The sequence below is a fragment of the Anomalospiza imberbis genome, chromosome 4 (genome assembly GCF_031753505.1).
Source record: "Anomalospiza imberbis isolate Cuckoo-Finch-1a 21T00152 chromosome 4, ASM3175350v1, whole genome shotgun sequence".
NCBI classification, from domain to species: Eukaryota; Metazoa; Chordata; class Aves; order Passeriformes; family Viduidae; genus Anomalospiza; species Anomalospiza imberbis.
In genome coordinates, this window is record NC_089684.1 from 14,731,430 (window position 1) to 14,757,001 (window position 25,572).

At 36.5% G+C, this 25,572-nt stretch overlaps 1 protein-coding gene across 8 annotated transcripts in view; it reads right to left on the reverse strand.

Annotated features, from left to right (window-relative positions):
• Positions 1 to 25,572, reverse strand: part of RXFP1 (relaxin family peptide receptor 1) — a 51,825-nt gene that overhangs the window by 22,476 nt on the left and 3,777 nt on the right. For 7 of the 8 annotated variants that reach the window (XM_068187194.1, XM_068187195.1, XM_068187196.1 and 4 more), the window contains one exon: positions 8,543 to 8,698. In XM_068187194.1, the coding sequence (XP_068043295.1) occupies positions 8,543 to 8,698 (156 nt within the window). Of the gene's footprint in view, positions 1 to 8,542; positions 8,699 to 25,201; positions 25,480 to 25,572 lie in introns of those variants that run through there. The other variant, XM_068187193.1, reaches the window with a different exon arrangement.

Here is a 25,572-nt window from a genome sequence, read left to right on the forward strand (position 1 = left end):
ATTTATTTTTTTTCCACAGTGTTGAGGCATCTTGATACAGCTTCATAACTTACAGCAAGACCAAAACCACACAGAGATTTTACAAAACCAAGGACTGTAGTGCCTGGAGGGAGAGCAAAGTTGGGGTGGAATTTCACTGTCTCAGTTTAAGTATCCAAGCAGAAAAAAATTAAGAACTTAGAGCTGGACACCTTATGAATCAATTCAAAGGTAAACTACCCCACACCAATCTGCATGTCACTGCACATATACTGTGTCCTCTACCTGCTGATTAATTGAAATCATATGCAGCCTGTCTGCTTATATGTGACAATGTAATCCTAGTAAACCAGACAGGAAACAAATTAATTTGCATAAGGTTTACAGTTCTCTGGATGAACTAGATTACATACTTACACAAGGTTTTTTTTATGATTTTAGGGCAACTTAATTAAGCTAGTGCAACTTTTAAGAAAACAGGCAGGTTAAAATTTCCAGAAGATAAACATCTTCTCAATGTTCAATCTTTATTCATGTGAAACATATGCACAGAGTTTTCTAGTTTTATAACAATACTTTTAATCTATATAAATTTTTCTGATTTTATATTCTGTTTTTCTTGAAGTATATTAAATTTTAAAAATTAAAATTATCTAACAGCATGAATATATCTATAGAACCTTTAGTTGCTTGAAAGTTCCTTTGGCAGTAAGCTACTATAGTGGAGACCAGGAGAGACATAAGTCTAATGAAATGCAAGTTCCTCTTAATTACTAACAATATCTAAGAATCACAGTAGCAAAACTGATTTAAAACCCTCACAATTTCAGCAAAGCTATTCCAAGTGTTAATACTTGCACATCAGAGTAAACCTTATTGTTTTGGTGCCATATACTGTGGATGGATGGCAATGACAATAAAACTTGGCCATATACAAAAAATTTCCATGTGAACCTTGAAAATTCTATGTTTTCCCAGGTATTTGATACATTTTGAGTATACTACTGACTGTCAAATATTTAATTTATGCTTCACAAACAGAATTTGCAATCTAGGCTCAAAACTAAATAGCACCTCATACATTCAAATCCTGTATTTTAAGTATGATGGTAAAAAAGCCATGCCAGGAGAACACAAGACCAACTATAATATTATTCATTACTAGTATTAATTTGAAATATAAAAACATCAAGGTCTTCTGCAATGTGCTGAGACACAAATTAAATTTTTCATCCCTTATGAGTAATCTTGTTATATTAAAACATATCTTTTGCATAGATGTTTTGAAATACTGCATAGAAATTTAGATTTCTGCTATGGAAATATAGAAAATGATTTAATGAACCTACAGAACAGCAATAATTCTGTCTACAATTATAGACCTTCAAAGAAGCACATACAAATCAGCATTACATTATACAGATTGTTAGTGTGTTTATCCTGTTTAATTTTTATTGGTCCCTTTTAAAAAAAGAGATGCTCTGCTGCAACTTATTTCTTCAGGGAAGCCAGTCACCTGGTGACCACATGGCACACAGTAACAGATGAGGTCTGTGTTTTTAGAGGCAAATAGGTGCAAGACTTCAAACAGCCACTCCCTGCCCCAGCTCTTTAGGAAACCTCTGTGTGTGATGAACGTCTAAAAGTGAATTTACAGCTGGGGAGCGGAACGCTGTCCTTTGTTCGGGGAACTCTTAGGGCTGAGAGCAACACAATAGTAAATACATTTAGCCAGCAAAAAACTCCTCTGGAGTCAGAAACAAATCTACATGCCTGTTCTTGCTTCAGTAGACTGGAAAAATGTGGCTATGACACTGTGATTAAAAAACAAATGCAGACATACTGCAACCATTGCCTAGCTGCCAAAAAACCAGTTTTACAGAACTATCAGCAAAATTGTCCAGAAGCCAAATTTTTAAACACTGAGGAAACTCGTGCTCTCCAAATAGCTCAGGCTACTTTGTTCCATTAACTGCTCTACACAATTAAAGATACTGTTTACAGAAAAAGATAGAATTAAACACGAGCACTTTTTTTCTTCCATTCTCCCTTTTAATATTGCTTGTATGTAAAGAGTAGTCAAATGTGTAACAATAGTTGCTGGTTTTTAATGTCCCATTCATGGCAAAAGAGTCTGGTTTGCAGAAGTGCAAGGGATTAGGGCCAATGTGTGTGATTTTTGTTTTGAAATTAATAAGAATTCTGGTGCTTGCATTTTTTACAATTCTTATGTTAAAATAATTTTTATTCTAAGTGGGACTTATACCTCTGTTACTTGCACATAAAGACTTCCTCTAGAGATTTATTAGTAATAAATGAAGAGCCTATGTTAACAACCAGTTCTGAGATGGACCATAAGAGCTATTCAGTAGTGTGATATGACAGTAACACTAATTTTAAATGAAGAATAAATTACTTCCTCAGCCAATTAAGTTTGAGATAAAAAGGATTGAGGCATTTATTTATGAAATCTATATATCACAAACAGCATGGGAAGAGACTATATTATACCTGGTATTTTTGTGACAGGTTGCACAACCTAGATTTCTTCATCTAAAGGAAAGATGACCTCACTGCTAGCTAGCACAGTGCTTCCAGTCTTCTCAAGATTTATTGAGGAAGGCTGGTACATGAGTAACAAACATTGGGTTCTCAAAACATAAGAGTATTTTATTAGTTTCTTAACTCAGGCAAGTTATGATTCTTTGCTCACTGAAGACAGTGGGAGTCTCTCTGTTGATTTTAGTGGAGTCAGTCCAGGTCAGTTCTCACTGGGCTTGGCTTTGCTTCATAAGCCAGGTGCTGTGACTGAAGATATCACATCAGTCATACTGTTTGCATTTTAAATAAGAACTGAACATAACAAATCCAATAATTGTATAGATTTTAACTGTGTGTTTGTGTGGTATCAAACCCTAATGGAAGTTAGGAAAAAGTTTTGAATCTGAAAGCAGGATTATCTATAAAGGAATGAGGCCACCTTTATTTTACCTACAAGGGATTTTCAGAACCTGCAGCTACAGGATGCTGACATATAGTATTAGTTATATTAGTGACAGAGCAATAGGAATTAATCTCAATCTTCCAGACATATAAAATATGTTTTCAAATTGGCCAGGTTGGATGTAAAGACCAGAGGAAAGCCCAGTTCCTTTTGAGGTCAGATTTTGTTTATATATTTCCCTCAAACTAAATTTGACAGTTGATGGATGGTTTTGAAACAAGAAACTGGAGGTAACCCTCACTGCAATTTACTGTGAGGCTTCTCCCCTAATAACTGGCATCATATTAACAGCACATCTAATTTACAGTTCTGATGATCAAATCGTGCTGATGACCCAGCAGAATGTATAGAATATGAGAAAAAATATTGCAACAAAGGTCTTAGAAAATCAGGCAGGAAAAACATCTATTCAGTCTCTCAGTGGTTCAAAATTTACCTGCATTAAAATTTTTTGCAGCAATTTTTAATTAGTATGTTATGACAACAAAATAGCAACTGATCCAGTGGTGTATCCAGCAGAAATAATTACACAAAAGTTTTTTGACTGAGAACATTGTGCTTTTATCACTGCAATCAATAGTAGGACAATTTTAGTCAGGGAAAGCTGACCCTCATCTAGAAAAAATCTTGTTCATTCAGCCCTCTAAGTAGAAGGCAGAGAATTTTTTTAAAAAAAGCAATAAAACAACTTATTATAAATAAATTTATAATAAAATATTTAATTAGAAGCATATGAAAGAACTGTTTTGTCTGTGTCTAACTATTCTAGGTGTTTTGAAAACAGAAATAACCATGGATCATTGCTGGCAGTGTTAGCTGTCTTCTTCCAAATGCATGGAGTACATTTATGTTATGATGAACTTTTCATATTTTTTTCCAATATTTTGTGAGTCAAGATTTGTTCATCTAAAGAAACACACACCTTGTAATGAGAAAACACACGTAGGCTCAGTGCAAATCTACATCATAAATATTGTTGTTCTGTTATTTTTGTTTTTCATTAATCAACTGTTGCTTTTATCTATTGTTAGTTTTGTTTTTGTTTTATCTTTAAACATCACTGTGAAGGCAGAGATCTCAAAACTCTTCTTCCCATGAATTTGTACTTGGGAATACGTACCTGGCATGTTTAGTATGCCAGTGGACATCAAAGAGTTTGCCTAGAGACTGTTTAGACTGCATTAACAGTCATATTGCAGCAGTAATGTCTTCAGTGTGAGAAATATTTGTTACTTATTTTAGGAACAATTTCCTTGTCAACACTGCCACGACATTATGTGAGCAGAATTTGTGATCGTGCCTATTCATCCTTGCTCAGGTTTAAAAAGCAATGAAGTAAACAAAAGTTCTAACCTCCCATCTATAAATGCCAAGTAGCTACAGATTCAAAGCTTACAGCTGTAAATAAATGGGAAAAGCTCTTCCCTGGAAAATCAGGCTGAAGCCATTATGTTTGAAATCAAAGATTCTAGGTCTAAACAATATCAAACTTGCTCTGCTTTGCCAACTTGATCTTTAAACAAGCTTGGGCACAGAAGGATGCTGAAATTGCTATCTCTTATTTCCCTACACATTTTGAATTTTGCAAAAAGATACAAAAATAACTCCAAGTGAAACATGATAGAGGCTAAATTGCATCACAGTGTCCTCAGCCTAACTAAGAACTCAGTACTTCAGCAAGAATGGAGAGCAGAGTAAAATTTACTGCTCTCTTGAGTCTAAAAAAGGAAATTCCTCAAAACCATAAGCTTTATGTCAAATTACAAAACTTTAAATTATTTTCATTTTAAAATATTATTTTCATGACAGATTTGCAGAGATACTTGCTTCCTCTTGGTGGACTATGTTTTCAATTTCAAAAGGTGAGATAACATTTTCCATGCACATTTAAGGTTATCCAGCCATTGTTCAGGCAGAGCCTCCCATCACTGCAGGCGTGATAAATTGCCAGCTGCCTCCTCTTATTGCAAGTTTACTACATTGCCTCAAGCTCTTCCCATTAGGGTATAGCACACAGTATTTTATTGATTTTGGAAAGCAAACTTGGTGGCAAAGGCATGAATTCAGAGATGAGTGGCTCCACTCTAGTGTGAAATATCAGCTATAATTCACTCCTTTCCAGAAGTGGAAGAAATGCTGAGGCTGAGCTGGCATGCAGGATATCCACACCCTGAGGTTAAACGCTAACACAGAATTCTTACTCTGTTCTCAACTTTACCTATGATCCTAATTTGAGATCTTCACTACTCTGCACCTTTTTTTTTACGTTTCTTATTTGGACGTGGAAAGGAGGGTGGAAGTGAAAGAGGAAGCAGAATTGAAGAGGGCACCACAAAGCCAATCTTTGTGTGCCTAAACTGGATAATGAGCATTGATCACAGCACATTTGAAAACACATGTCTTAGTGAGGTTTTGGTTAATATGAAATATTCATAGTCATATTTTGCTGTTACCAGGCACACAGTGCCTGAGACAAGATTAATACTGCAAATAATCTCAGAGACCACAACAACAATTTCTTACAACAATAATTTCTTACAAATATAATCTTACAAGATAACAACTATAATTTCCTTATAGAAATAAAGTGGGGAATGAGACAAATTTGTTCACTAAAAGAAGAAAGGAACCACTACAAGACAGTTGGAGTGAAACTTCTAGTGACATATTTTACTTTGCATTTTCATGCTATATAGACTGGTTTTATTGCAGACTTTAGATAGTGCTTTATGATTACTGTTAGTGAAACAGTTGGTTTACTTAGCTTTGTTTGAAATACATGCACTTAAAAAAAGAGGTATTTTTGAACTGCTTTGAGGGTCTACATAGATTTTTTTCCCTCCTGCACTTGTTAGGTTTAATCCTGTAGATTGGTCACCTCAAAGTTCCTCAAATTGATGCAAAAGTGTTCAGGAACTGAAAATTTGAGCTATTTAATTAGAATACCTTGTGGATAAGATTAAAATTTACATGGCACTGAATGAAACAATTACTACACTGGAATAATTTAATTTTTAATTTCTTTTTCGCAATCAAGACCAATGACTTTAACTGAAATCTAGTTGTAAACTTAAAAAAAAAAAATGGGGAGACAGAGCCAGATATAACTGCTGGCATAAGGCAGGCATCCTGAAGTGATCCTAGGAATGATGGGGGAAAAACAGAGACATATGGTTTCTCTGTCTCAGGAAGTAATCATTGAGGCCCCTTTTCTTGTATTTTAAGTAAGATGAATAATCAAAACCGGAGTTACTCCACAAAGATCTTCCCACTTATTATGTGAGGAATCATTGCAGAAAATCTCAGAAGATTCCATATACTCAGACAAGGAAGTGACTCTTTCTTTAACTGTACAACAAAGTATGACTGCAATACCAATTTTTGAGAAAACATTACTGCTGAATATTACACCAATGCATTTCTAAGTGAGAAGAAGGGGTCAAGATACGAGAAAAACACAAGTGGCATAGTTCTTCCCTGTAGGTCCATACAATGACTCTTCATCTTTTGTAATTTAGGTTTTTAAAAATCAAGGCTAGCTCATTCTTGAATTACAACACACAGAAGAGGATTCAACATCACAACTGAATTGCCTTGTATGTTCATTTCTATAGAAGAACAATAAGGCATTACTAAGGACTTTGTTATTCATTGCTTCAGGGTTCAGTACTAAATCACTTCTTGCAGCACTCTCTCTGCTCACTGACAACCCATGTTACTTCCAATTGAATTTTTGAAACTGGTTATTCATAAACCAAGAATATCTCAGTTCTGTGTCAGTAATAAGATGAGATGCAAAGAGCTCTTTGATTAATGGTCTCAATGATCTTAAATTTCTTTTCCCACCTAAAAAATTCTATGATCCTATACTGTCTTTTACTTCCCAATACAAAACTGTGTATAACATAATTAGCATCATATTAAGCTGTATTTTTCAGCAAGTCCTTTTATGATAGACTTTGTGGTATTATACAGAAATGAAAAATGGATAAAGCAATTGTTTATTCTCCTTGGACTTAAACATGTGTGGGAATCATCACTGGCAATTTCTGCTACTGTAGGTCAAGATGACTCAGAAAAAACAGAGCAAACAGTTTTTTCTTCAGGACTTTGATTATTTACATCAGAAAGTAGGTTTGTAGCACCAGCAAACCATAAAAAAACTACAAAATTGTGCAGGTCCACTCTATGGAATTAGAAATTAAAATCACTTTCACATGGAGTAAGACCCTGAAATAGCATAGGTATAATAACAAGATACTTCACATAGGTACACAAGTCAGCTTCACATGCAATGAGAACAACTACTTTCAAAACCTCATTGACTTTGCTGAGAGTACTGGTGAAAAATACCTTTACCATATTTTGTTTGAAATTTCTTTCAGAAAATTTCTTTCATATATACATTTTCACTTAATATTTTAATTCTTCGCAGTCCTCCCACCCAGATCTGATGGCAACACATCTGTCTGGGACAGACAAACAGTTCAGCTGCTTGGCTCTGGGGAGCTGGAGGCAGCGTGTGAGGCAGAGCATGGTGCACCTGGCTGCCCTCCATGGCTACAGGAAAGCCACTAAGGAGTAAGAGGCCAACTTCCCCCATCTGCCAGAGATCAGCAGCTCTGGAGAGCACCTCTGAAATATCCAGGCTGTAAGTAAAGTGGCAAGAACAGTAAATAAAATGTGCTAGGGTCAATTTTCTCTCCCTGTGGTCTTAGCTCACAACCAAATGGTGAAGCTCTCTCCTCACAGAACATAGTGGACTCTTTCCAGACTATCCATGTCTGTGCCACCCCTGAGCTGTGTCCAAACACTGCGTGAGAGATGCTACTCAGCATAGACAAAAGCTGTGCCAGGGCCATGCTCACAAAGAAGCAGCATGGACAGGTAAGTGCCCATGCAAAGCCCTGGCCCTGCCTGGTTTGCAGTAGAGGTAAAGCCAAAGCCTGCAAGCCAGGAGAAGATCACAGCTACTATCCAGAGGGGCTAGGAGTGACAAGGATCAAAACAGCATGCACAAGTGACCCATGTGTATGCCCTGGGATTTTTACATTTTCAACCACCAAAGCCTGCTGGTAGTGCAGCTTGGACAGTACACTTACAGATGCACATGTTTCTCCCAAATTAGGGCATAAATTATTTCTGAAAAACCTTGAAAATTCTTCTAAATTATGTTTCCTGCATTAAGTCACATTAAGCTTTTCATAAACTCTGTTGGAGCACACATCTACCTCTCCTCAGCAAGTTTTTGATAGATCACATACATCCATTTTTAGACATCAAAATGACATGTACAAAGAAGTTCAAAGCAGGGAAAAAATTGGATACTGATAACTGATACCATATACAAAGAAAAATGTGGCCCATTCTTCTTTCCCTAGCAAATGATTTGCTCAGGTAAGAAGGTGGCTTTATTAGCTAAAGCAGACCTGCTGCAAACCCTGCAAAACAGGTAACCTTCCTATTGCTGACACTCCACAGTGCCCTGTTTGGTGTGAGCACTGCCTGGGTTCCAGTGACTACATGTGTTAGACACGAAGCAAAGTTGCAGCCACGTACCACAGTTGTCTTCATCAGCCCGATTCCCGCAGTCATCCTCACCATTACAGTGCAGCTGTTGGGGCAAACACTTTGTGATATTGCCACATGGAAAGTAGCCCAGGGGGCACCCGGTGCCAGCTCCAGAAACATGATCTTCCAAAGAGTCACAGATGACTAAATGGGAACAGAAAAAATATGTTTATTTTATGATGTGTTTAAAGGTATTTGATATTATGCCTTTGTAAGTACTAATTTACATTTGAATGTGAATATCAAGCAACAAAAATGTATTAATTCATTGGACATGAAATTAAAAACAGTATATGAAGTACTTGTTAAACTTAGCAAAAATATTTTGTATTGTTAGCTAATTAAAATTCCCTTTGATATAAAGCAAACAGGTAACTCTCAAACAGGTAATTCCTCCCTATTCTTCCTCAGAATAAGATCAAAATGCTAATTATATGAGACAAATGACCTAAGGCCACCACTTCAAAGGACTGTTTCATTATTTATTATAACAATATACCAGATAAACTATAGGTATTCCTACCTATGGAAGGGTGGTTGGAGCTAGATGATCTTTAGGGTCCCTTCCAACCCAAACCATTCTATGACATTGATTTGTGCTGAAATTTTAGACCCAGATAGATAACCCCCTTTATACAAAGTCAGATCTAGATATGTTTGATTATATTCTAATTTTAAAGAAACTTGGTGTAAATGCATCAAGGATCAAAGAACAAGGCAACTAGGATCAAATCCATGACACAGTTTTGCTGAAAATTTAGTAAGGCATCATGAAGGGGCCAATTATGAATCCTTCAGAATAGTTGTCAGTCTGATCCAAAAGCTGTGCAGATATTGGTCAGAAAATATCAGTGTGAAATTTAGGTACACAGGTGCTGCTCTGCTGAGCCCATGCTTTCCAGGAAAGAACTTCAGAGAACACAAGATTTCATTCAAGCAGTGCTGAGGGGAAAGGTAGAGGGATGATGATAAGGGACAGCCAGGGTGGCTGGAGGACTCTGCCTGTCCTCTGTTCTTCAGTTCTCTGTGCTGCAGCAGCTGCAATCACCCACATTTGCAGATGCATGATGCCGTACCTGTCCCGCCAGTGCACCTGTGGGACAAATTCTGCCATCATCATTTTTTCCCCAGAAAAACGTGATTTAACTACTGCTTCTGTAATGGATTTCAGGATGCCAAGTCAGATTTCTTGTTGTACAAGACCAACTTCTTCCCAAGAGCATACTATGGAGAGGGTTTAAAATTACACTAGAATTAAATTTGTTCAGTCTACAATATGTTGGAAACGGAGAAAAACATCATCAGGACAGAACACTGTCCAGTGTTCTTCTCTTCCAAAGCTTCCCTAAACCTACCTAGTACCTTACTGCAAGGGTCTGCTGATTCAATTTTTGAAGCACTTTCAAAAAGGAGTATCACTTTCTTATTAGAGCTACCATTGACTTAATGCATACTGTCACAAAAAAACCCAAAAATCAAATAAAAATTTTATTTTAAATTTCATTGCGATCTTAGAGCACTTCAGATACTCTCTACAAACTTTATTAACTGTGATGTGAAGCTTGTTCAAATAGTAAACTGCTAATTCTGAAACATGAAACTATTTTTTGAGGCTATTTTCAAAGACAAAGTATAAATCTTTCACAAAACTTTCCCAGATTAACAAGGAATGTTCTTGGACAACATCTGATTTTTTGCACTCATTTTTCTCTTGGACTAAGAGAAATCACCTGAAATTCAGTCAAGTACTTCAGAGTCATAAAATATCCCTTCCAGAAGAACTTCCAGTTAAGCCCTTGACAATATCTACAACTCCGAAAAATTGGAGTGTAAGAGCTGTAGCTGCAGAAAACTGAGATAAATATCCTCTATATGTACAGAATTATCCTTGCTGTCAGAAGCATCCTGCATAGAAATTCTTATATTCGAGCTAACCACCACTGAATGATGTAGAAAAGTTGATTTACTTTTATCCACAAGTATAAAACCCATGCAATTCCTCAAAGAACAACAGCTCCTTAAGACTTTTATGTATAGGTACCAAAAATATAGCTACATCCTAGTCACAGGGTGAATTCACACTTGCATATTGTTCATAAATTTCTCTGCTGTTCTGTGCTTGTAATCAGAACATTATGATTAACTTGTTCCACCCAAAAAGAAGTAGCAAGAAAAGCTTATGTAGGCATACTGTTAAGCAAACAGTGTATGTGTACTATTTAGTGCCTTAAGTCTCTTAGCAAAAAGCTGAGCAGGCAACTGAGGCTTCCTTAAGTGTTACAATCTGAGTACCTACCAAACCATTGGTAAGAGACACCAGTATGGAAAAAAAAACACCATAAATGAAAACATCCCAAACAGACTATCAAAAAACCTCTCACATTTTGTCAAGCTTTTAATTCTACACGCTAAAGACATATTTTGACTGATCTGAACCTTGTGCTTAAAGGGGCTGATCTCCATGCAATTTAAATTTCAAATAAAGGATTTATCTTCTCACAGTACCATTCAATCATGCTGATTTTCACAGCATGTTCCAAAAATTATTATTAATTATTCAAATAATATGAATCCCTGAACTAATAATGAATTTGCTGTTGCATTTTAGAAATCTGTACTTTGCCACAAAGAGTAAGTCTCTCATGATGTTCAATGTTTTGAATTCTCTGTACATTTATAGCCTTGATGATATCTATTCTGAATCTCTGCATTATTCATTTGTGCTATGTTGGATTACCCTGACATGTAAATATCTGCCTGGGAAAGGAGACAACATAGCTTCGAAACTCAACAACTTCATCCCAGTTGTAAAATCAGTGAAAGCACTGGTCTTTGTCCACTGACTTGTTAACATCACTTTGTTTATGCAAAAAAAGACAGAAGTTTGGACTCTGCTGATTGCAGGAGATTTATGTATGGAAAAGCCCCCAGTTCTCTGGGGAAATATTTGGTAAAGCTGACAAAGGTAGACAGGAGATAAGACTGTAAAAACTGTTGTAAAATGCTAGATAATATTCAAACAATTACCTTTCAGATTGAGGAAATTTAATTTTGGTCTTTTATGTGAGGAAAATGGACAAAGATAGCACTGCAACAATGGAAATTAAAAATTATGGTTATTGTTTTACAAATAAAGAATTTACTGACATTGGAGTTCACCATGACAAGATAATAATCTATCACTCCATCTTAGTGATGTGGTATTAAAGTTATTGGCTTTTCTACATTTGATTGATTTTCCACTACGAAAAATCGAACCACTCTTCTCATATCTTGTTTGTTCTAGTTTTTTAGCAGCTGAAAGAAGATGAAAAGTGATAAACCCATGACAGACTTGCTTATTAGAAGGTTTGCTTTTACAGATACCAAGTAAAGGAGCCTCTTCTTTGTATACCTCATATAGAGAAAATCTTCTCCTGCTTTCCTGTGACATAGAGATAATTGCACACATTTCAGCTATTCTGTACCAGAAAATTTCTTTTCATAATGTTAAGCAAAAAATTAAAATATCTGCAATGTTCCAAGAACAAAGAGAAAATAAATAGGTGAGCTGGTATCAATACAAACAGCAAAACCACAAAAAAACCTCTTTCTGTCTCTTGTCTCAATATAGAAAAATGTTCTACTTAGCAGCATGTTCATGATACTGCAAATTAAATATTTCTTACTGTTGTGTATATAGGGTCCCCTGAAATCCTCCAGATTCATCTCAAATTTTCAAAAAGAAAACAAAAATTCCTGCTGTGCACCTTTTAAGCTTGTCCAGACTGGGTGCTTTGAGATGCTTATTACTATAAGACGCGTGCGGCGACGAAAAAGGTGGATAATTTTCCCTGCTTGTCTTTAAATATACGACTAAGTTAACTCTGCTTTCCTTTGCTAAAGGAATAAGCATGAGTTGGGTTGTCATCTAGTAAAGATGATAAGGGTTTTTACTCTGTTGCATGGATGCAGAATCACTGGGGAAAGAACACGACAGCTCCTCTTTAAACAGTCATAAAATGAAATTGAAAAAAGGAACGCATTTGGGAAAGCCAAGAACAAGATGTTCCCAGGACACCATGGCTTGGCTTCCAACTACATTGATTAATTAGGCTTGCTAGTTTTGTGCATTTTTTGAAATACAGTGATTGGGTCACAAGTGCTGTTTGAGAAACCAAATAAGGCACACGTGCACAATAAGAACACAGACTTAACACTTGTAGGTTCTGTAAAACAAGCGAGGATGACTCCTGTAAAGGGAACAGTTCTGGGCTGGTGGGAGTGAGTCATGAGCACTGAAACCAACCAAAGGCATTACTCAGTGTTTGGTACCTACTAGTCACACCAGTCTCAACTGCGCCGCATATAGGTTCAAACAAAGGCATTTCATAATACCAGGAAAATATTTTTGTGTTCTCAAGAATTTGAATGACATGAAATCGAGTGTCATGAATCCAAAATGACTCATAAATTCCATCAGCCAAATAAGCTAACTTGTTTTTCCTCACTTTAAGTGAGTTAGCACTTCAAAAGGGTTGAGGAAATCCAATTGCTTTTTAAAAAGACTCCTTAAATGCCAAGATCCAAGGAGTGATTATGGTACTGAAGAATCCACCCTGTATTTTTCTGATGGAAAATTATTTTACCAACAAAAGCCCAAGTCCTTCAAATACACTCATGCAAAATGGGTGGCACTTTTTCCAATCTTACATAACTTTTTTTTAGTTGCTGTATTTCTAGACACAGTGGGAGATGGACTGGAGAAACAGAAGAATGAAAATATTCTTGCTTTGATACAGAATGTTTTGTTCTAATACAACAGAAGCAACTCAGAAAATATTGAAGTTAAAATTGATTTTACCTGTAATTTTTGTGCTAGCTTGAATACTTCAAGCTAACAGTTGATTAAAAAATAGCCCGTTCTGCTGAATGGTATATTAAGGGCATATGAAATGGCTTTAGAAAACTTTTAGCATAACACAGAACAAATCTCATAGGCCTATTACTTTCATTTGTAAAGATGAATCATTAGAAAACGATTATAAAAGTTTACAACTATGAATTACTTTACCTTACAAGATGTTTAATGAATTGTTAACAAATAATAGAAGTGACTAGTGAGTGACCAACTTTGATCAGATGCATTTGAATCACCAAATAACAGAAAAGAAGATACAACAACTTAAAAAATATTTTTAAAAAATAATTTGTCTGAATTTGACCATTACAACAATATGTAGAAGTGAATGAAGAGACGCAGTTCATTCTTATATTAATTTTCCTGGTTTTGTTCAGAATTTTAAGCTTCTTCCCACTAAACAAGGGATTTTTTTGAGTAATATATTACTGAGACAAGGATGAAGTTAGTCCACTGTATTTCTTTTCTTTTAGGAGAAGCTTTCTAATGATATCTGGGAAAAATCTAACAGGCATCTCAGATTATTAAATGTCAATAAAACTAAAATTTAAAATGTCCATAAATAGAATATTGAAAATAGATTCTAGTTTCACACAAGAACAAAACAGGGTTTATACACTTGTACTTTAGTGCTGGTAATGTACACACACTTGGGGTAACACCTTGGGCAAAATTTGTATACCAAAATAGATCTTGGTCTACAAGATTAGGTCTTTGGCATTAATCCTATAAATCTAGGTCTTTGGCATTAATCCTTGAGACAGAGTGTCTATGGCTTAAAGGATTTAAATATCTGTACAGGGCCCTCACAGGAGTGTAATTTAACTGTTATCACCACACTGCCTTTTCTGTAATTTGCACCTCTGCTTTGGTAGTTGTCCAGCCCTGAAGTCCACAACATTTTCTAAATGTACAGATTGCATATGTATTATGTTTTTAATTTTAGGTTTGATTGTGTGCAAGTGACACAGTGTAATTTATTCAGAATGACAGATTCATTTCTAAAACACTACCATTTTTTTTTATATTTAGCTATTACATTTGCAATCAGAAATACACTTTCAGTTTTATTGCATTACATTTATCTTTAGCAAACTATACTAGATGCCACACTAGGAATATGTAGTACTTGAACTACACAACTAAGTTTATATTTGCTTCCATTAAACAAAATATAGTGCAATGGATTTTAGCAAAAATGGGGCATATATTATGACTCTTACACGCCAATCTGGTAATTATCTTGGATTTTAATTTCATAAAGCAACTTCATATCTTGCTGTGGATCACACAATGCTTTCATTTCAGAAGCACTTTCCAAAGTAGAAAATTTGTACTATCTTTTCTGAAAATTTCACCTCTGATCTCACAACAACATCACTAGTTATCAGTTATGCCACAGATAATTCAGTCTAATTAATCCAGTTAGAGGGTTGGAAGATCCTTATTGTCTAACTGCCAGATAAATCCACTCCAGGGCTGGAAATTTCCAGAAGAACAACTCAGACTGGTGACATGGCGCATTGCCACAGGATTTGGCTTTTATACCTATTATTAATTTGTTGTTTTGTTCTGATTGCACAGAATAAAAAATTCTAGTGTACATAAAGAACTGAAAGAGATAGTACCTCTAAAAGCCCCAATATGAAGTACAATGAGCTCCATCCAAACCCTCAAATTTTGTAGGGCTTTCCCAGAGGATGAGGGTTAAGCACAATATCTAACAAAGCCACAAATTAATGAACAGAGCTATAACCTTTCTATTGCTCCACTTCCCCTCTTCTTCCTCTCCCCAAATAAACAGAATTTAAATGATATCTAACTACAATTTCTGTTTAGAAACAAGCTCTAGCTCCATATTCTGACTTGATTTCCAATAGAAAATACATCAAGGTAAGCTTTCCTTTGCCCCTGTGTTTTTTGTCTCAGTGTAATTCCTCAATTACACTAATTTCTTTTTCACAGCAGAGCAATAACAAGTTGAAAGCTGGCCATATGAAACACTGGGGTTTCGTTCAAGTGGTGTTAGGTATTGAATAGAAATGAAGGCACCAATCCAAATGTGTTAAATACACTGTACTAGTCAGTACCATCCCACCTGGAAGGCCTGGAAAGGGAAGGATTAACCATCAAAATAAAGGAAACTGCTTTCCCAGGAGTTAATTCTTTCTCATAATCACTATTGAGTGTGTTTGGCCTGGTTCTTTGAGCCCCAAAGAGAAAAGAAGTTTGTTGCAAGTAATGTCTGTTTTTTTCCCTCATTTGAAACATAGCATTTTTTAGGTAATGATTTGAACACATGTAATAAAAATAAAAATAAAAAAAACACAAACAATTTAAAAAGACCTCTGAAGCTTCATACCTGGAATGGCATTTTAAAAGTTTTGTAATCCTAGGGTAAATGGTTTCTTCTATTGCAGTGTTTGCCAGTTATCTTACAATTATTTTTGTATTTTATAACATAGTAATACGCTAATGAATGTTCTTTTTTTTTTTTTAAATCTGAGCAATCCAATAATTGAAATTTTACTTTAGCAAAAAAAAAAATTAAGGACAGATGTTTATCAATCAGTTAGTGTCCCTCAAGAAACAATCATTCATCTTATCTAGAATTCAGCATTCTGAATTTCAATACATAAGGACAGTAGAGATTACTGTAAGGAAATTAATTTTGAGCTTGCTGCTTTGAGCAAGTTAATCCAGTCAGCCATGCATAAAGTAAGCAAAAGTGAAACATTGACTAGTGAAAACTAAATTATTTAAATTACAAACAACGGACATTTGTAATATTTCTCTTAAGTTTCCATAAACAAAAGGCAGATTTAAGTGACTTCTTGACACAATATCATATACAGGAGGAAGTTTGTGTACATGTGCATTCGTGCATGGAAGCAAAAAGAAATCCAGCAGATGAGACAGAAAGTACTTGTAGCAAAGCCTTAAGAGAAAGCTGCAATGAGAAAGGGGAATTAAATTAGAAAGGCAATGAACATGGAAATTACTTGGTGATATTCAGATTATAGAATTTTCTGAGGACACATTATTTGCAAAAGAACAGAACAGCAAAGAATTACCTGGGTATCATTAACTTGTCCTCAAGGCAGAAACTTCCTAAAAGATCATAACCAATTGCCTAACTTTTCTTCTGTCAAAAGGGGCAAGCCTGTCTTCCATTTTTTCCTGTGAAATATCTACACTCTCACCCCCACCACAAAACAGAAGTTATGGCTAAATTATGCAATTTATTCCAACTTTAGTATATTCTTGGGATGGAGAAACAAACCCCACAAAACATGGTAGAATGAGCATTTTGCAGTGCTGATGATAGAAAAATAGGTTTGAGAACAGCCAGCCCAAACAGGCTGAGGAAAAGAACCTGAAGGGTGGCAGTGGGAGATTCTATTTTCTCTTTCTCTGTCTTGTTTTGCTCTCTAGTCTCTTATTTTGCTACAGAGGCACTAGAGCTAAGCAAGCTGGACATCAGCCGCAATTTCAGATTCCACTATCAATGTCAAGTAAGTCTTTAAAAAACAATCTGTTATGCTTGTTCTAAGACTCCAGACAGAGAAAAAAAAAGTGTTTTGGGAGCCCTAACACTCTATTTGAAATATGAAACATAATCTGTTTTTTTTTTTTTTCTCTTTTTCTTTTTTCTCCCTTTATTGTGGTTTTAGTAAAGACTAAAAGGATTGCAATGATAGTTCTTACAATGGAACTAAGCCAATATAATTTGAAGTGAAGCTCTGAAGCACACTCAAGATTAATCTTGTAACAATGAAAATACATTATTTCTTGGTCAGTTGTAGACAGGACTGTCTGATATATTTTATTAATTCACATACCTTCCTTACTAAGAACCATTTATAACTATTAAGAATTTAAATTGAATATAGAACTACAAGTTTAGATTTGGGAGGTGGCTGTGCCTTGTGCCCTACGAGATTCCACCCTCCTGAAATATTATAAAATATGGAACCCTTGGTTGTTGTATTTTGAAGTAAAATATTGTAGCAAATCTGTTTTCTAAGACCTCACAGAATTATTTTGAGAAAAATCAATTTGCAGAATGTGCTTAAATAAATGCATTATTGTTGGATTCTGACTCATTAATCTTTGCTTTGCTTTAAATATCACAAGTGTTCCAATCTCTGCTGCATTCTACTATGAGTACACATAACTCACCACTAAAAGTTTTGCCACTCCGGTTAAGCGCTTAAAACAAAAATTATCTCAGGTTAATAGGATTTCTGACCTTCGTGAAGTGAATAATGTTAGCTGGTTAAACCACAGAACTGGGGACCCAATTAGGTTGGAAAAAGCCTCTGAGATCATGTAATCCAGCTGTATGGACCCCATGACCATAGACATCTGACTTATTTCTTATTTTGCATGTTGTATCAAAATGTGCATGCAGATTAAGAGCAATAGATCTTTAAATGATAACTTGTAGATTTTATGCTTTTATTAATGTACATAAAGAAATATCCCATTAGCAGCACATATTTGGAAGTTTGGTCATCCAAATTAGAAAATATAACAAGAAACAACATTCAGAAGTGTGGCTCCCTTTTGGATGTACTTTGGTCAAGCAATATTTTTGTGTGGATTGCTGTGGATTTAACCTCCATACAGTTTATAGTTCTTCCTTCTCTTCATTTCACGCCACTTCATCTAACCTAAAAGAGGATGGTGTCTGCTCCTGACACTGTTTTCTCATTGCCAGCAGTGAGAGCCTGCTCTGTGGAACCAATCTAGAAACCAAGAAACCAATCTAGTTAAATGATGATATGAAAGCAGTGAATATGTAAATGAAAGATTTAAAAATAAAAAATGAAAATTTAACCAAATAGTGATAGATCAGAAATATGTACAAGGTGTTTTATTTTTGCTAAACCATTTTAAGAAAAAGAAAGATCTCATGTGACATCTATGTCTTAGGGGTGTAGAAAAACCATCTATTTAATACTTGTTTCTGATATGTTTTCGGAAAAAGCAGAAATTGGCCTGTACTCATTCTGCATGGTGCTGAGAATCCATACTGAAGAAAAAGCAGGATTTATAAATGCACGTTTGCAGTGTTACTTGATTACTAGAAAAGAATTCATGTCTGAAAACCAGTGTCTATAATTTCTAGGTAAGACTACATAACAGTTGAATCATATGTTTTACATGGAATTGCAGTCCACAAAATGAGGTCAAGAAGAGTATTTTATGGTAGATGGGCCTTCTTGAATAAAACTTCTAAAAATGCAGATTATCTTTGTCAATTGTATTGCTATTAAGTACTCCAGACTAATCAAGGCATTCAATCATGCAGCTTTTAAATTCATTAATTTGGTTCTTTTCTTCCCCATACACACAAATTTTGGCTTTAACTATGATGTGGGAAGTTTCATTAAGGGATGCTGCTCTTAGCCTATTCCAAAGAAGAGCTGATCTATTCCTATCTATTTTTCTTTTTAATTGTAACTGAATGAAAAAAAAAACCAAAAAACCAACAGGGCAAAAATATATTTCTATGTTTAAAAATACCACTTCCACCCTTCCAAGCACTATGCCTTTTTCTCTATGTTGAACATAATATTGACAATCAGGTCTGTGATGGAAAAAGTCTCTTCTTCCAGGTCAAGCCAGTTATTTCTTCTGCAGAAAAAAGGAGAAAGAGGTAATGTTCACCTGCTTTGACAGACTTGTGCATATCTTTGAGCCTCAGTGACTGCACAGTGCACAGTCTCTTTCACTCCTAGTGCCATATTGACACTTGCTCTTCTCTGGAGGAAACACTGACTTGACTGAGACAAACCATTTTGACCAAATAAAGCCTTAGGATTGATACAGAACAGCCATGTGGAACACAACGAACTGTGCTATAGGGCACTGGGTGATTTAACATCCTCTCTGGATAAGCTCTGCTAAGTCATCTCACATGTGCAGATCCCTCAGGATCAGAGTCACTGCTGCTGGGCTCTTCTTCCCACTGCCTGCCCACCCTCACACCCGGACATGAATTCAACCTGTCCTCCCAGGGCTGGATCTCCCCATCAGGCCACAGCTGATGGCTCCTGAGACTCCTTCAATCCCTTGTTTTCCCATCAGTCTTTTTTCCTGGTGTATTTGTCTTGCCCTGTCACACCAGTCCTGTCATACCAGCATGCTGGATCCCTCATGAGCAGAGGGGGAGACAGCAGGGAGTGAGCACAAGACTCTGCATTACTTCTTTGCTTATACACAGCCACTGTATGTGCAACATGGTATTAGCAACATATAATCTATGTCTGAATTCCAACTCGAGATCTTTAGGTTTCATACATTTCTGATAACACACTTCAGTATATTACACACACACACATAACACACCACACTATATTACTAAATTTTATTTATTTTATCTATGCTTTGATTAGTCTTCTAGTATATTACTGGCATCTTGCTCTTTAGTCTACTGTTTAACCACTTGGAAGCTACAATATTAAATTCCTAGTTAGTTCCTCATACTGCTACAATAATTAGACTTCCCACTTTTAAGTCTTCAGAGATTACTTCGATTACAGTTTAGAATATGATATTATTGCCCAGATGGGGAGCTGAAACATTAACATATGTATGGCAAGGGTTTCTGCTAATATGAGGTTTTTACTTTCTGAACCAGTCAGTTTCACAGACTTCTTAGAGCACAGCTTTTACAGATGTCAGTGGCAGCCATGTAATGAACACTGCCATATCAGGATGATCAAACCAAAACCCCCAGGAAATCTGCTATATAGTTATTATCCAGTTGTAAGGCTTTTAGAGCAAGAAATAGGAAAAGTTTTCCACAGCAGAGTTCAGTTGCTTTCATGAAGTGGTCTTCATTTTGTAATCCCCAGCCTCATCCACATTTTCTTAATCTTCTACAGCAAATGAAGAAGGGATCACACAGGCAGCATAATTCACCAAAACTTTTAATTCAGCCTTTTAATGCAGAACACAAAATATGTGGTTTTGTGGAGTTATAATATGAAGAAAATTTAGTATGGGCACATAGCACAAATTAAGATTGTGTCCTTTGCCTAAATTCCTAAGGACTGAGTTTACAAAATTACTAACTTTCTCTGACATAGGTAACATTTACTATTAGAAAAGGAAATCAGTTTCCCTCCAGCATTTTATAACAGGACACCATGCTGCATCACTAGTTCAGATCCTTTAGTTCTCCAGACCTTTGTTTGTCGAGAGGGGAGAGTGATCTGACAGTCCTGATTGCCAGCCTCTGAGCAGAGGTGCGGCTCTGGAGGAGACATTTTGAAAGAAGTCAGTAAGTCACAGGACAATCTTGGGCTTTGTTCTGGCTTTGTAATACAGAGCTCACCCTACCAAGCACAGCTCCTTTTTCTGCTCAGGCTCATCTTTGCCTCACCCCGGCTGCTTCACCCCCATCCTTTCTTGCCTGGTCACTACCTGCTTCCCATCATCTCATCCCCTTCTTTCTGTATAGAATCCTGGTTCTGATCTCACCACCCTCTGACTTCATTCTCCAGATGCTCACTCCTCTCTCTCAGAACTCCCTGTCCTTCTCCTTTAATTAACTTTCTGTTTCCTGCTGGCTCCCTCTCTCACATCCCTGTCCTCAGTCACTACTCTCCTGGACTAATAGTCCTCCTGATTTCCATTTCCCTTTCTAAGTAGATTTAGTCTTTTCCCTCAACTCTCTGCTCCATTGTCCCATCTACCTATCCCTTTTGTCTCTGCTTTCATCATCCTTTTCCAGTCCTTCCCAATACATTTTCACCTCATCTGTCTTTCAGACACAACAATTATGACTTCTGGATCCTCTCGGCTTTCCCTGCCTCCCAGCCTTGCACTAGTCATTTCAAAGTCATTTGATGGCTTGAAAGTCATGGCACTCAAGAGAAAATGCATGCTGAGATGACTGGTGACAGATCCTCTGAGCATCACACTGGTCTCTAGCAGCAAGTAACATCTATTAGAAAAGGTTATTTTTACTTTACTGCAACCAGGCTTGGGCAGCCCCATCAGTTCTAGTGGGATGGCTCATCAGAGGATTGTCTCTCAGGCACAGTGATATTGTAGAGGGATACTTCAAAAGCACTGTTTAAGAAAATGCTTTGCTTAATACAAGATTATCCAAATTGATCAATGTAGGCAAAATAATGATTCCTCATATTCAGAAAAAAATCTTGGTAAAGTTTTGCTTGTCTCCTTGTTCAAGGTCCACAGATTGCACATGAAATTTCAGAACAAATGGTTCAAGTCTGGCAGAGTTGCTATCAACAGTCAATACAGGTTTTCAACTTGGGTAGCTCCTGGGGCAGTTAACAAAGAGGGGAAAACATTTTTGCCCAAGCAGCAGTTGCAGGATCTAACTTTCAAAGCTTCAATTTACTGTTGTGTAGATTTTTCACTACCTTCTAACTGATACTAGGGTAAATTTTTTCTCAGGAAATCCAGCTTGCATCCCTGTTTTTCTGCAAATATACTGATTTTCATGTTATGCACATGTATATTCACAAGTTGCACATTGTTCTTCTAAGTACAGGAAAGCCAGACAGATTAATGTCCAAGTTAAATGAAAGAAATAACCAAATATTATTATTACACAACGATTATTTGAGCTTGTGCAAAGGTGATATTATTATTACACAACGATTATTTGAGCTTGTGCTTGTGATTTCACTTTCCTATTTACAAATCTGGAAGAAATCTTTAAATCTGTTACCAACTATGTAAACAGGAGCACAATCATAAACTTGTAATTTTCTGAAGGATTCAGGCTTGTCTCTTTCCCACATTTGACAGAAAGCATTTGGTATAAAAGATCTTGGCCTTGAAAACAGCTGTCACCTGCATGAAGTACCAGAACAAGTAATGAGATTCAGATGGTTTAAAGAAAGTTGTCCTTGGCATTTTAAATTGAGGGTAAAGGATGGAAAAAATATGAGGGGAGAACAGACTGAGGAGGCTAAGGGAGCTAGAGGTACAAGCAGAAATAGGATTGGAAGCATCAGGTAGAGGCACAGAGCATAAGGGGTTAAAATTGTAAGAGTTGTAATTGTTTTTCACAAGGAGCCTGCCAAATCCCTTTTGGAACTCACTTTGAATACTGTTCACTACTAATGTTCTTCTGTTTTGCTTAATGATTGAAAAATGAATTGTTTGAGATCCTGTCACTTAGCCAAGGTCCAGGAGGATAAAAAAGCTTTTGTCCCCAGAAAGCCAATCAAAGGGACTCTGGAGGCACAGCTGTGCACTGCAGTGGTTGCAGCAGCTACAGCTGATTATTTTCCTGAGAGAAAAGATGCAGCAGCAGCCAGTGCAATGCCAGCCACACAGCTGAAGTGACCTGCTAGCTTTGTAAGAGGACTGACCCACCCAGGCAGAAGTTCATCCTGGCTACACATCCAGTGCTGCCAGTTCCACAGCTGGAGTCTGAATTTACTTATCTCCATGTTAAAATCACTGCTGTTGTGCTGACAAAACTCATTACACAGATGCTGCTTTGTTTTCATAGAAAGCTCTACCTGGGATAGTGCACTCCACTTGGAAGGATAGGCAGGTGGTTGCCAGTACATACAAAGCTCAATTGCTTGAATGAATTAGATTATTTAGATTTTTGAGGGAAAAGCTTTTCATGCACCAAAAAAAAAAAAAAAAAAAAAAAAAAAGATTTAATGTAGGATCTCAAGGAAGAGACTAAAAACAGTGATTGAACTTCAGCTATAGAATGGAAAACTAAAGAGACACAGCTTGAATGGATCCAGGTAAATCAGATGAGTAGCTTTTATACAGTATATACTCCTATTTTACTTTTTAAAGAATTAGAAGCATCTGTGACTTCTTAGAAATTAAAAAATACCAGCACTAAACATAAAAACCACAATAAAATGCAGCTGAACTTGCAGCAGTCCATAAAAAAAAAAACCATCAAATTTCTAAGGACAGTTATCCTTACTGCAGGAGTGTTTAATATCAGCTAGCCTAAAGGCTTGAGAAGAGCTGATGTCTATTGAGCAGATGAAATCAGCCAGCTTGTAGGTGTAGTTATAATTTGCATTGCTGGCTAAAACTCTGAAAGGCAGTGAAGCTGGGAACAGTGCACTGAGCAAGGTGAAGAGATGTGACATTAAACAGGAGCTAATTTGGTGCAAAACAGAGCACCAACAGGTGCCAGAGACTGCTTTAATCTATGAATTCACTCCTCACTGTTAACACATCTAGATGAGCCATGTGGTTTTCTCATAAATATAATACACTATATATGATGTATAAACCTAAAAAGGTAATGGCCATCATAACTAGTAGGCTTGTACTCATTCACAGTCCTCATCTGCTATGCCATTTTTGCAGTATGCTTTAATATATTCAAATATGTTTAATAAACTCCATAGTAGAGATGAATTTAATAGAAATTATAGCAACAATTAGTGCATATTTTATGAATGTTTCTATGTTTTAATTATTTAGCACAGAAAACAGTAATGTGAAGGGCTTAATTTGTTGAAAACACTTAGCCTTTTTTCGGCATAACTGGAAGTACTACTTTAAATTTTGAATTATCTCATGGAAAATGCAGGTGCATATGAAACCAGACCTTGCTCACAGGTTTGATACTATGTCATTACTGTTGCTTTCTTAATTCCAAATACATTAATATCACTGTTTTTTCATGCATGCAGCTTGCAATTATATATTCCTCTAAACCATACAGGAACTGCTTAGAGTTTTTCCACGGATTTAACTGAGTTTTGCAACTAGAAAAATAGCTGTGTATGGAGCTCTATTTCCCAAACTCTTAGTGGGGGCAACACCCCTTACAAATCTTATCAATAAGCAGCATCTTATGAACACATGAACCCAAAATTATTTCATTTAAAAACAGGAAAGAGAAGAAGTTGTTGCACAATACAAAAGAAGATGATAGAATTCAACCTTTTGCTCTTATTATGTTAACAAAACTGTTCATACTATGAAGAGGAGCTATTTTCATCTACGCAATCAATGAAACACCACTTTAGTATTGACGTTGTCCAAGAGAAAGCAATTTACAATAATTACAACTAAAAAAATGTTAATCATTAGGAATGTTCACCATATAGATCAGCATCAGCAGCTTCACAGGGACAGCTTTGCCAAGTTATAAGAAACACTTACAAAGAGGGTACTCGAATGAAATGAAGAAAACACAACTGAAGTAAGCAGTATGTCTGGTGTAACTCCCACCACACTGATTTGCATCTGAAGGGAAACTAAAATTGAATTCAGTCTCCCTCTTGCATATTATAATGCTTATAATGCCTATCATGCTAAAAATTCCCATTACCTGAACACATTCTGCCCTCTGAGAACTACCTATTCTAGTAGCACTTGCACTGTATCACTTCAAACTACTGAACTGAGTCTAAAATGTGGATTTCATGGCATCTGAGTTAAGTCAGTCCTACAGGTACCTTCAATAAATATTTACAGCAAGTATTTATGCAATGTTTAAGCTCTTTCTCATTTTTAAATTTCAGCTCATAACAATTCACGATAACACTCAAGGCATTAAATGCAAAAAGCATCTGATCTGACATGTAGCTAGTAACCTTGAGAGACTGCATTACACTTTGATTCTGTTGAAAAATAATTGACATGAAGAAATGCAAAATAACACCGAGATATCATGTTTTTTAAAAGAAAGCCGCTCCTGAAGTTTATCAGCTATCTGCTTTGCAGTGTTCAAAACAAGAAAGGAAGCCAGAGACACTTACCCTGGGTACCAATAAGCAAGAACAAGCAGAAGCAGCAGTTGGGTGTCATATCTGTCCTTCAGCGATTCAATGAATAGAGTCAATGAATGTTGTCCTTCGAACTGCACGCCAGCCGGAGTGCTGCACGTACAGTCTGCCTCCGAGAGCCCTCAGCAGTGTGTGAAGAGAGCTGCCTTCTCTCCCTGCCTTACTCCCTACGCGCCTTTGCTCTAGGTCTCCCTCTCTCCCCCTCTCTGGCACACAGGCACATGAAAGTTTCCAGGATCACACTGTCTCCTCGGGCTCTGCCTTACAGCAGGCAAAGGCTGGGCTGTGTGCATGGACACGGCTCTGCCCCAAGCAAAGCTGCTGCTGCTGCTGCACAAAACACA